At 40.9% G+C, this 13,421-nt stretch overlaps 1 protein-coding gene across 1 annotated transcript in view; it reads right to left on the reverse strand.

Annotated features, from left to right (window-relative positions):
* lrp1ab (low density lipoprotein receptor-related protein 1Ab) overlaps window positions 1–13,421 on the reverse strand; it is a 129,692-nt gene that overhangs the window by 55,028 nt on the left and 61,243 nt on the right. The window contains exons 8-22 of the mRNA XM_034311652.2: window positions 13,067–13,289; window positions 11,667–11,856; window positions 11,218–11,361; window positions 9,904–10,140; window positions 9,407–9,587; window positions 7,977–8,199; window positions 7,584–7,773; window positions 6,406–6,534; window positions 5,662–5,802; window positions 4,718–4,843; window positions 4,462–4,578; window positions 3,919–3,999; window positions 2,461–2,628; window positions 601–783; window positions 4–201 (exon numbers count right to left, since the gene is read on the reverse strand). Coding sequence (XP_034167543.2) covers window positions 4–201; window positions 601–783; window positions 2,461–2,628; window positions 3,919–3,999; window positions 4,462–4,578; window positions 4,718–4,843; window positions 5,662–5,802; window positions 6,406–6,534; window positions 7,584–7,773; window positions 7,977–8,199; window positions 9,407–9,587; window positions 9,904–10,140; window positions 11,218–11,361; window positions 11,667–11,856; window positions 13,067–13,289 — 2,531 coding nt within the window. The remainder of the gene's footprint in view (window positions 1–3; window positions 202–600; window positions 784–2,460; window positions 2,629–3,918; window positions 4,000–4,461; window positions 4,579–4,717; window positions 4,844–5,661; window positions 5,803–6,405; window positions 6,535–7,583; window positions 7,774–7,976; window positions 8,200–9,406; window positions 9,588–9,903; window positions 10,141–11,217; window positions 11,362–11,666; window positions 11,857–13,066; window positions 13,290–13,421) is intronic.

The following is a 13,421-nucleotide window of genomic DNA, read 5'->3' on the forward strand; positions in this document are numbered from 1 at the left end:
TACCACAGAGTTTCTCGTCTGAGCCGTCGGGACAGTCGTCCTTGCCATCGCACAGCTTTTCTGCAGGTAGGCAGATAGAATCGTTTTGGGCACACACGTGGTGTGAAAGTTTACACAACAACGCCTCGCAATTATCTTCGTCTGAGTTATCCTCACAGTCGCTGTCTCCATCGCACACCCATGCCTTACTGATACACCTCGCTGCAGGGAAATGGAAAGAGAGAGGAGGAGAGTGAATGTGTGTGTAAAAGAGAGCTGAGAGCAAAACTGCTGTTTTTCAGAGTCAAAAAAGTGAAATTCTGATTAAGTAAATTTTAAAAATGATTTTCTAACAAACTCTAGTGGTCATTAACAATCATTTATTGTAAATCACATTTGTATAATAGATATAATTTTATGGTCATTTTGATGACCATAAAAGACAGGAAATATGATACTTAAAAAATGTTGGATATTTGAAACAAAAATGACCTCCACTTCATACTTGTACTCACACAAAATGTTATCTGGATGCAGCATAAAAGCATTTACTTACTAATAACAAAAAAACACTGCAGAAATTTAAGTCAGAAATATAAATGTCACAGGGAGGCGACTAACCCGAGTCCCTGCAGGCGAACTGTGCAGATGGGTTGCATGTGTGTGTGACGCCCTCGCAGTGCTTCTCATCGGTGTCGTCTATGCAGTCGTTTTCACCGTCACAGCGCCAGCGCATTGGGATACACAGGCCATCCAAGCGGCACTGAAACTCATCGGAGTGGCAGCCTCCAGGGGGACGTGTGGCTGAAGAGTCAAACAAGGAGTCATGTAATAACGTTATTTGGCTGAACACAGTCACTGAAGAACCATTATGCAACTATCATAGGAAAAGTTCTTTAATTACGGTTAGAGGAATACAGCAAGTTATGTGGAAATACCACAAATTTGATATTATACACCAGAAATCAACACAACCGCTGCGTTGGCGGACAAGTATGTTTAGAAATGTGTGTGTGTTGATCATCCTGCACATCTGGTCTTGTGCAACAGCCTTTGCGTAGCAATCACAGATGCAGCTCATACGCAGGAGAGCAGAGTGGTTGCGAAATCATAAATAATGTGAGTCAATAATTTAGATAAGATGATAAAGTGAATAAAATCAATCTTGCAATAGTTGAGAAAGGAAAGTGATGAGCTTTAGGGTTAAGCAGCCGGGGTTTTCTACAGTCAGCTATATACCGCTTCTTCAGTGCTGCACACTGTGTCACAGCCCTGCTCAGTGTAGTCATTATATGGACCAAAAACAAACGAAAACGCTGTGTCATTAAGTAGTGTGTCATAGAAGCTTCACGGCTATGACATAGACAGCTTCACGGCTTTATATAGAATCTCTGGACTTTGGGGGTGTGAGACGTAAGGAAGTGTTACGCAGTACGAGCACGGTGCACAGCAGTGTGAAAAGCGAGGCAAGTTCTGTTCTTTGGCGTCCTGCAGCTGCTGTTTTTGGTAGTATCATATATATGAATTAGTGTGCTTAATGTAAAGCACTCAAGAGAACATATAATAAAGTAAAAAGCCACCAACAGTGCTAACAAGTAAAAAGTTCAGCATGACTGCTACTTAATAAAAAGCAGCTTCTCCATTTTATTACCAACTAAAGTCAATCCCTCCCACTGGGCTTCTATTGGATTACAAGACCGAAGCCAAAGTTCACCTAGATAAAGTTGGCACAAAGCGAAAGTAAATACAGAAACAAATGTGCATCTTTCTCATTCTATGTCCTTTCCCCTTCAGTGAACTGGTTAATATGTCTAATATGTCTTTTGTTTGGTTTCAGTCCATTACTGTTACTGAACTATTTTGCTCCATTTCTTCATATCACTATAGTAAGTTCTATAGAAGGGCATGGAAGTAGTGTCAGGTCCAGTGTGTGCAGAACACAGGAAGCCATTTGGTGTAATGTCATAGCACTTTCCTCAAGTAGTAGCTCTCGAATAATTGGGGAGACCTGGCTGCTGGTGGGAATTGGCAAATTACCAAATTGTTGATAAAATGAGGAGAAAATGCATTGTTTTCATTATAAATGAAATAAAAACAGTTATTGGTAGTGAACTCTTAATGTTCGTGTATATCTTCACTATAAACTGTTTTACCACAGCATAACAATCACTGCCTCGCTGGATTGAAGCCTTTTGCTAACAGCTTTGCTAGTTCGAGATGAAAAAGTGTGGAGTAACAATCCTCAGATGGTGCTACACAGGAAACAGTATTTCACTGGTGACAAGTCAGCATTCTTAAAATACTCTCCCCCAGGAAGTGGAGTCTGGAACCAGACAGGGATTCAGGAAGTGAAATCAGATTCCACTTTAAACAGTTCCACAATGAAACTGCAGCAGCTCCAGATGTTTCGGCATAATGAAACCGCTGAGGAGCCAGATGTATTTGCAGATTGGGAAACATGCTGGAGAAAGGCACGCTCACCCTGGTTGGTGCAGTTGGCGCTCTTCTCATCACTGTTGTCGCCGCAGTCGTTGTCTCCGTCACAGGTCCAGTACTCTGGGATGCAACGGCCACTGTTGCACTTGAACTGCACGCTCGAACAGGAGTGACTGCAGCCTGCTTCATCGCTGTTGTCTCCACAGTCATTATCTACACACACACACACACACACACACACACACACACACACACACACGCACAATACACGAGCGTGGTCACTATATGCAGCAGTTAAACTCATCTTTTACACTCCTAGAAATGTGACGTGGCAACCCTTTATATTTACAGCAGAGACTGAGACTATTAACAATAGTTACAGCCCAATAAGTGACATTATACTGTTGAGGCGAATGTTAGCTAGCTATACATGTTAGCATTAACATAGCTGTTAATGGCTGATTGCTTGCTAGCCTGGCTGATTGCTTGCTAGCCTACCATCCACGTTTTAAGCAACAACAGCCTACAAATTTGTACTATCATGGCATGACTTTTACAACTTGTCTAAACAGATAAGTGTGTGGGTTTCTATTTGTAAAGGTTACGTATGGACAAACCATAAATTTAATAGCTAGCCCACCACGCAAGTGAAAGCTCCAATGTGCTGCCCATGTTTTAGTTGCCAAAAAAACCCCCAAATTGACCAGGCTAAAAACGGTAGCTACCATAAAGTAATAACATATGACGAACAGGGTAAGTGCATAAATACAGACACAAATGAGTATATAAATCCCTGCATTAGGGAACGACTTGGTTATAGTCATTATCATTTTTCTGTCTGAGTTAGCACATCGTGTTCAAGGCAAGTAATCTGGCTAATGTTTGGCTACGAACTGTGGTGTTTTCTCTTTGCTTTGCATGTAAAATATATCATTTGACTCTGGCTAGCATGTTTATTTTCTCTCAATATGAAATGAACTGCTAGTTGATACCCCTTATTTTATTTGTTTTGGTCAGTGGTTCCACGTACCAGCATGTTCCTAATTCTGAAAAGATTGTCTATCATCTGTGCACGCTAATTAATCTGACTAGCAAAAGCCAACGTGTGTAGTGCAGCAGGTGGTGGGATTAACAGCGAGTAGGTTTGTTTTGCGAAAATCAATAACAAGTAGGGTTTTTCTTTCTCTGGTTGTTTGCCAAAGGATTATAACACTAGCCTACTGAATCTATTTGTCTGCCAGCCAACTATTAATAAAAAACTAATAGCCTGGACAAGTAATCTTCTTTTCCTGAGCAGCCAGGGTAGTCAGAGTTTATCCAGCTCTGCTCTAGGATGAATGAAATTGAACTCATAATCACAAAAAAAATCTCTAAATCCCAGAGAGTAATAAACAGCAACAAAATGAAAAAACTTTCGGACTCCAATAAAACCGCATGGAGTAAATAAAGTACTACAACGCAGAAAGAATTTGGAACAAACAATGGGGTCGAAGGTTCACTCACCATTATCACAACGCCAGTTAACGTTGATGCAGCGCCCATTGGCACATGTGAACTGGGTTTGTGGGAAACAAGTTGGGTAGGCTGAAATCCAGGAGAGAGAGAGAGAGACGGAGAGAGAGAGAGGATGTATGAGTGTACACCGCCTTTACAACACACAGCCTAAAGCTGTAATGCACACTATGAACAGTATGAAGCCCATTAATAGGAAGCAGGCAGTGCTGATTTTTCCATCAGGGATGCTTTGCAGTAATGATTATCTTGTGAATCATCACTTATTCATATATCATCTGTTAACAAGGATTTCTCCTTTCCAAAGTGGGTTTGACTATAATGTGCCATTTAAAAACTACATGGGACCCTTCTACGTTCATGCAGGAGGTCTTCTGGTTCACCGAAGAGCATCAACCTTTATTAAACTATCTAGGTGATGTCGGTTTATCCATTTGTCTTCAGCTAAGATCGGTGTATTCATCATAAAATCTTTAACTGTCCAGCTATATAACATTCCATGCTTACAAATTAATCATTGGTTACACCACTGACCACAGGAAGCTGGTTCATCCGAGCGATCCCCGCAGTCATCGTCCAAGTCACATGTCCAGGTTTTAGGAATACAGCGTCCGCTGGCACACGGGTGCTGGTTAGGGGGACATGTACGAGCTGGCACAGAAACAGACAGACAGCTGTCAATGCTCGTCCCCGTCCCAATTCAGAAGTGGACCAATGAGCTTCGATAATATTCCTCATCAGCTGATACCTGCAGGTTTACATTATTCAGTACTGACGGTGTGTCTCCTACCTGAGCAGGTGGTGTTGGACTCGTCCTCATTGTTGCCGCAGTCATTATCTCCATCACAGAGCCAGCGCATTGGGATGCAGCGGTTGTTCTGGCACTTGAAGCGATCGGCAGGGCAAGTGTGCTGGTCTGATGAAGGAAGAATATTGTAAGTGCAACCTACTAGTACTAGAAGTCCAATAAGACCTGAATGACTGAAAACATTTACAGACTTTTCTGAATATTTTTAGTGACCTAAAGTAACTTAAAATTAAAAATTAATATTGTGTTACATCACAATTCTGGAAATGAAATGGAAAAATCAACATAACATGTCTTAATAAGGTGCTGTGTCACCAAGAGCCACCAGAACAGCTTCAATGTGCTTTGGCATCAAGTCTCTGGAACTGTAATGACCGGATGAACACCATTTTCCCAAAAGATATTCGATCATTTGGTGTTTTTATGATCATGTAGGTGTTCAACTGGCTTGAGATCTGTTGACTGTGAAGGCCACAGAATAGGACTAACATTATTTTCATACTCATCAAACCATTCAGTGAGCCTTCTTGCTCTGTGAACGGGGGGTGGAGTCATCTTGAAGAGAACACTCCCATCGGGATAGAAATGTTTCATTAGAGGATAAAAGTCAGAAGAACTTCACGGTGACGCTTCACTCTAAGGGGGCATGTGGACCAAAACCATGCAACAAAATACCCCCAACATAACAGAGCCATTGATTTATTCCTTTGTCACAGTCTATGTATATAAACATAATAAAGGTATCACATCCCCACTACAAGTCCTATCAGTTTAGCTTAGTAAGTTTGTACGATCCTTGTCTCCTCATTATTTTATCAATTACTTTTATTGAGCACCCATATGTGTAGCTCTTGTGATCTTGACATTATCTCGGTTTGTAGAGATTATGTATTTTTCATCCTGTCAGAATGAAAGAGAATACTCACGGCAGAGCTCTGGCGCTTCGTCGCTGTTGTCCAAGCAGTCGTTGTCACCGTCACACTTCCAGCGTTCCTGGATACAGCGGTTGTTCTTGCAGGCAAACTCTCCGGGCTGGCACTGAGGCGGGGGGACGTAGGACGGATTGGCTGTGGAGGAGACAGCAGTGTGGCATGAAGCTTTAAACACAACCAGCAGCTAATAAAGATAATAAGAGCTTCTTAAAATTCTTGTCAAGCAAATACATAATACATACAGGACAGATTTAAAGGCAACTCAAAATCTAAATAAAGCCCCTCACTTTAGTTTGTGCCAAAGCCACACCCCCAAAACACATACACATGTGCTGTCTAGAATAAATTCCCTAAATGCTTGTGCAAGAGTATGAGATTTATGAACTGAAAGATGAGTAGAGATGCCTCCTTTTCGTCTCCTTTTTGTAGCAAGGGACCCCTTCAGTACGGACATATTTCGTTAACATCATTTAAAATTTTCAAATAATATTTTTTGGAGCGATAGAGCTTTGTATTCCTAAGCTTTCCCCTGATAAAAGACATTAGGTCTGAGTTGACTTTGGTGCTTGGACCCCAAATAAAGTGGGTTGTGATTTCTACTACTGTAATAAAATTTTAAAAAATAAATAAAATAAAATCACAGACTGCTTGGCTATGCTTCACAGATCCCTGGGGGTCCCTAGAGCCCACTTTGAAAACCAGTGAACTACAAAACAAACAGTGTCTTTGACCTCCTACCTTTACAGGTCTTGTTGTCAAGGTCCAAAATCTGATCATCTGCACAAGCACAGGTACGACCTACTGGTGTGAGCAAGCACAGACTGCTGCAGCCACCGTTATTGGCCCTGCATGGATTATGGCCTGGGGCTAGAAACACACATACACAACAAAAACACACTTCAGACCACAAAGACACAACAGCTCAATCAATCAATGACAACAACAACAACAACAACAATAATAATAATAATAATAATAATAATAATAATAATAAACAGACCCGATATCCCATTGTTGCTTTTTAAAAAACACATATAGAGAAATAAAACATTACAGGGTGTGCTGTTATAGAAACATAATTACCCCAAATTGATTAATTTCCAATAACAGCACATCCTGAAGTGTTTTATTCTTCTTACAGCACAGCGATTTGCCAACAGTTGCAATTTTTTCATTTATTAATAAACAATACTTCATACTTTCTAATCATTTATAGTTACATTTAATGTTGTGAAAAATCCTCAAGATGAGATAGGTCCTGTTTTTACCTTTAAGGCAGGTGACAGGTTTTAAAAAAAAACAAACAAACAAAAAAAAAACTTGCTTGTCATGGTACAATGCACAAAGTCCTCTGAAGACTCTCCCGTGGAGGAAAACGTATTGTTACAAAGTGCTAACACTGGAGACTCCTTCCATAAAGAAATAAATCTCCTAACAGAAAGCTTCACCACATCAATGATTATATGATTTTCTTTGTTAAATAACTGATTTTATATCCTTTAATTATTGGCCTTAGGTTATGTGGTGTGTCCCCCATACAAGTCTCTGAGAATGAGTTACTGTAGAAATGATAACGTGTTAGAATGAGTGCATTAATATAAAGCTGTGATTTGAATTACAGCAGGCACTACTGTCAGAGAGAATTGATCAACACCTCCTGACCAATCGGAAAATTCATAAGTAACTTCTGTATTTACAACGATAATTATAGTAAAGTGTAATATATTAAAGTTAACTTAACTGAAGGAAAACCTGCTCAGTGTTACAAAGTTCAGACACTGGAACATCCTTCCATAAATTACAGACTAATCCATGTAATTTAAAAATACTTAAATGAGCCAAGATGAGCTTTTTCTATAAACCATTTCAGTATGGGGTTTTATAGCTTTTTCTTTTCAGCAGAAAGTGCTCAGTACTTTGTTGCTGCTGGGCGTCGTAGGTGCGGATCTCGTAGATGGGCGGCCGCTCGCTCCTCAGCAGAGTCACCTTCTTAGTAGTCATGTCCAGCTTGTAAATGCCTCCGATTCGGTACTCATTCCAGAACAAGAAGTTCTTATAGTGGCAAAGACCGAAGGGGTGGTTCAGCTCCTGCCCCTCATACACCGTCTAGCCAATCAGAGGACAGAGCAGCAAGATTACAAATTAAACCTGAAGCTCAACAGAAGGTTTTTTCTTATTGAGCAGAGTACAATTATCCAAAACACTGAGTCATCCAGTCCATTTACTAGTAGGTAAAAAGAACAAACAACACCACTACTAAAACCCTATCTAGGTATGTTTTCATCCGAATGTTTCACAAATTTTCTCACCTTGCGCTCGGTGGTGTTGAGCAGCACCATCTCGATGCGGTCGTAGTAGGCGTCCACCCAGTACAGCACACCCTGCTCAATGTCCAGACTCAGGCCGTTGGGCCACAGCATGTTTTTGGAGGTGATGAGGATGCCAGAGTTGGAGCCGTCCATCCATGCCTTCCTTATGCTGCCACGGTTGGCATCTCTCGAGTCTTCCTGCCAGTCGCTCCAGTACATCATACTGAAACACAACAAATACATCTGTATTACTGGTCTAGACATGATTTCATTTCATATAAAACTATTACTGGATTGCCAGTGAAGGTTTTGATTTATTTAAATTATTTTCATTTGGGTATCTAGTAATTTGTTATACATTGTAGGGGTTGTGTAGACTAGTTGACGAATGCACTCAGGAGTTGCGGCTGTGGAGAGATGTCAGGTAGTCTGTGGCGGTGCCAAAACCAGCAAGGCAGAGGGTAAAGAAATACAGGTGAAATGTATTTTGTCAGTTTCAGAATAGATGAAACTTTCAGGGTAGATGAAGCCAATTCTACGGTCAGCTGCACTTTCTTGACACTTACATTTGCTCATTTGGCTGACGCTTTTATCCAAAGTGACTTAGAACTGAGACTGGATAACTGAGCAGTTGCTTAAAACTTTGCTGGAAAAGTCATTTTAATTCTTCTGTTTCTTTAAGGGGAATATTATCACTTTCATATCACTTTTTTATGAAGTGTAGAGGTGTGCATAGGACTGTTTTTTAATCCCACACCTGCCCGCTTTTCAAGAAATTCTAACTCTAAATAGTAGTAATTCTAATTCTAAATCCCATTCGGACCTGTGGTTACTTTTGTATCTCCTCCCAGATGCTGCTTTAGACATAGCACCCTCATTGAACTATAATGAAGGCTCTGCTGAGGAACATGAGCTTCCGTGCTGTGTGCTCTCAGTTCCAAAAACAACCATTTCAGTCCAGAGTGCATTTTAAGAATTGGTACACTCTTAAATAGTGTAATATGATACCCAGATTTATTATTTTGCATATTTATTGCATGTTAACAGTGTGGCCTAAAAAACTCACTTGAAGCTGGAAATGCATTGAAGTTGGAAATGTAATTTGTAGCCTGTCTATGGCTGATAACCGTAGTGCAGTTTGGCGCATTCTTTTCTGCTTTTTATCAGCATTTAACTGCACTAATGAAGCAACCTGAAAATAGTGATGCCCTTCATCACTTTTGTGCATGAACACGATGTAGCTATGGAGCTTTTCTACCTCCTACTCACCCCAGACACATCCATACCTAAAACAATTTAGTACAAGAGCTCTCTTTTCCACTTAGAGATATATTACTGGAGTACAGAAATAATATATTGTTTTGTATTATGCAATGTGATCTATTAAATAAGCAGCTGCATGTACATAAATTTAAAACAGCCACTCTTACCCGTGTGCCGGGTCCACCACTATGGCTCGGGGGTGGGTCATCTTGCCCTCAAGGAGAGTCTTGCGTGTCTGGGAGGCTTTCTCCAGCTTGGCCACACTGATGGTCTTCTCTGGTCCATCATCTGTCCAGTACAGGTTCTGACCCATCCAGTCCACTGCTATGCCCTCGACGGTGTGGATTCCTACAAGGAGACAAGTGTGTGAGTGACAATAACAGGCTGACATGACATTACATTACTGATTGTCAAATTCCCAAACTAAAGCAGAAAAGCAACCAGCATTATACATATAAAACAAGGCCGCTTTTAAATATAAATACTCGAATAAATAACCGACTCTCATGATGCTGAATTCTCAATCAACCCAGATTGTTGGAGCTTAAGTGTAACAAGCACTTCATGAAGAACATCCAGACTATCCTGAATGTCCATTAATATAGTCCAGTGATACAACTACCATTCTGTACAGTCCAGACAACTGAAAAAAAAAAAATCTCACCGCTCTTCACGATGATGTCCCTCTCTGTGCCGTCGATTTTCTGACGGCCGATGGTGTACGTGGTGGCGTCGCTGAAGTAGATGAACTCTGTCTCGGCGTGGAAGTCCAAAGCTCTGGGGTTGTTCAGGTTCTCGATAGGAATGATGTGCTCGTCATATACACGGGCATGCAGGTCCATGCCTCGAATGACCCCGGGCCGACCTTTACCATACACCAGGAAGAGCTCATGCTCTGGTTCTGAGGATGTAGAAAGGCAAGGCTTTGTACAGTCAGAATGATTAAACACAGCAACACACTCCACCATCCTGAGGATCACCAATGAGCTATAGAAGGCAGCCATGTGGCAGAATTGAACTCTGGTCACAATAATCTTCTGGCGTTATTGTTATTGTCATTAATGTTTTTTCCTTGAACATAACGGTGTTGTTTGTAAAATGAAGCAATACAAATGAACCATATTTAACACAACCTTAAATAAATGGACAAATGAAATCAAGTCAAGAAATGCAAGAGTGCATAAACTGTATCAGTTCAAATATTACTAATCAGAACATAATTAATCCAATTAATTAATTAATACATAATTAAGTAATACAAGATGAAGATCCCAACACAAATGCACACAGATTTCAACGTGGGTGAATATTTATTTTTTATTTTGCTTTACCTTTAATTTTTTTTTATTTCCACAGTTATAGTTGCTGTCTTTTTTTTTTACTTTAATCTGCCATGGCTCTTTCACTTTAACTGAAGCAAGCGAGATGAAAAGTGCACTCGAGTCTGAATTGAAGTGCTCTCTTTCACGTGCGACAGTTTCACTGCTACACGCTTGTGTGTTCACAGAACATTGTGTTCAGGTTGGCCATTTCTGTATTAAAGATATTTTAAACACCATAGCCTGAGCTTTGAGAACTGGAAAAGATGTACACAGATGTACACAGATGTTCAGGAGCTGAATTTTTTTTTAAAACTAGCAGTAATTGAGTTTTTAATCATCTGAAAGTCAAAGTTTTATCTCTGTTAGAAAGCACTAACAATGGAGACTCCTTCCGTAAATGTTAAAAAAATAAACATCACCATTTCAACAATTACACGTTTTTAATCTGTTACTATAGAAATGATAATGTATTAGAGCGAGTGCATTACTATAAATCTGCGATTTCCCTTGCAGGCAGGACTACTCTCTTCTGACCAATCAGGTTTGTGAATTTAAAGGTGCTGCAGTATACCAGTGTAATCTTCTACAGCTTTATTATTATCACATGCCTAAAAAAAAAAAAAAGTCTTGAGAGAAGCAGAGAAGCGTGCACTCACTCTTGCAGGACTTGCCATCGCTGCCCAGGCTGAATCCGGACCGGCAGCGGCACGTGCGGATCTTGTGGCTGTTGGCTAGCAGACAGATATCAGAACATCCTCCGGGTTTGCCGAACTGATCAGGAGCGCAGGCGTGACTGCGCACTGCGGTGGGGACACAAGCATTTTAACCATTAACCCACAGAGACAGATTAACAAAAATGCCTACGAGGTGAGCTTCATTTGTCAAACATGCAACTCATTCAGCTTTCGAGAATGCACACTGAACTTCTGTCTTACTTTCTGAAACCTGTGTCAGCCCTGAGGAAAAAAAAAAAAAGTTTCACTGGGGAACATTACAGTGTAATTTAGCCTATGTCGCTGCTTAATTACTCTCTGGAAATACAGGCGACTGAAAGTGAAGCTCTGACCTGTTTATATGAGTAAGGGTTCAGTTCAAGGTGCTGTACCTGCAGGCTGGCGTCTCTGGTGGTACACGTGCAAGGCTCCACCTTTATCCACCCGCGTCACCACCTGGAAGTCGGAGCTGTTGAAACGGTTGACACGGATGACGCTGGTCTTGGGCTGAATGTTACCGTTGTCTGAGTTGGTGGCGTACAGGTAGTTCTCAAACACGGTCAGACTGTACAGGTGTTCGATCTGACGGTACAAAAGACATGATAAACAAATAAACCTTCACAGACTCTCTTTGAATAAAAGGATCTGTCAAATGAATGAATGTAAATGCCCCTGAACTGTGCTGCGGATTTGTCCGCACAGTGCAGAGGGTTATGGATTATAGCAATAATGTTTTTGGCTTTCATGCTCCTTTGGAAATCTTTGGCAACATCTTCATAAAATGTCAAAAGCTGTGATGCATAACACTGTTTTTAAAACAACATTATGCAACACTTGGCACTGTTTAAAGGCAAAATTTTAGGAATAAATCTGTCAGGATGCCTGATAACAGACTAATAGAGCTGTAGTTCTACATCAGGGACAAAAAAAGGTTTCCTTGCGAGTGAGCACATATAAAAATGTCCATTTTTTTTCCCCCTACACTGAGAAAAGAACCAGAAATAGAAACCCAGCATGCTCAAAACTTGCTAATGGAAGTCTAAGTGCAGCTGTTATATTTGTTGAATAGTTTTTATCAAGTCTTCAGTTAAATATAAGCTCTAAATCTGCATCTCTGAAAAGACTATTATAGTGGCAAGAATTCGTGGTTATGAGTCACCTATACAGCAGATCTGATCAGGCATGAAAACCATAAAACCACAACTGCGACAGCAGAAGTAACCAGGATTAGCAGCTGCATGATTCAAGGCTTATTCAGCAGGTTCGTTATAACCAGCTACAGCAGCAAAGGTCACCAGAACGCCTGTCAAATTCAAATGTATTCTTGCCAAACCACACCACAATTCCTTAAACAAGAAATGAATTTTGTTAATCACAGCAAACATTATGTACAGTTTGCCTTTTTCTGATTGCACAATCTAGAAACAACAGTGACTGCAGTATCATATGACTCTGTGACTGCAATTCCAGGATTTAAAGCAATGGGAAGAAGGTGATTGTGTGCGTGCATGTGCGACAGTATGTGACGCTGTATGGACATTAGACTGTCAGTTGTGCATGCGCGTTAATTCGTATTGTGTACAGATTGCTGTGTGTAAATGTTGCTGTACAAAAGTCTTAGGCATAAAAATAGTCTCTTCATAAAAATTTGATCTGATGTGCCTATCTGAATTAGAAATAAGCAAAACCTGCAGCGTTTATTTTTAAACAAAGGGTCTAAGAGAAACCTGTGTCTCTGTATGTGTGTCTCTCTGTGTATCTACGAGAGAAAGAACCCCCGATTTCCTCTCACCAGCAGGCCCTGAATGATGGTGTGTCGGTTCTTGCCCTCATAGTCCACCACTTCGATGTAGTCCAGGTAAGCGTCGGCCCAGTACACCAGCCTGTTTACCAGGTCCAGCGTGATGCCGTGAGGGAAGACAATCTTGCTGTCCACCAGCTTGGTGCGGTTCTGCCCGTCCATGTCACAGCGCTCCACCTTGGGGATCTGCCCGTAGTCAGTGAAAAACATCTTCCTGCAGACGAGGAAAGAAAAGGAGAACGGAAACCTCAGGCAGCTAGACATGCAGGTTTTCCACAAACACTGATGATTCCTTTCTGGAATTTCACTGCAGTCTAAACAAAAACAGTAACCAACCATTAAGAAG

This window comes from Pangasianodon hypophthalmus, chromosome 16 (assembly GCF_027358585.1).
Source record: "Pangasianodon hypophthalmus isolate fPanHyp1 chromosome 16, fPanHyp1.pri, whole genome shotgun sequence".
Lineage (NCBI taxonomy): Eukaryota > Metazoa > Chordata > Actinopteri > Siluriformes > Pangasiidae > Pangasianodon > Pangasianodon hypophthalmus.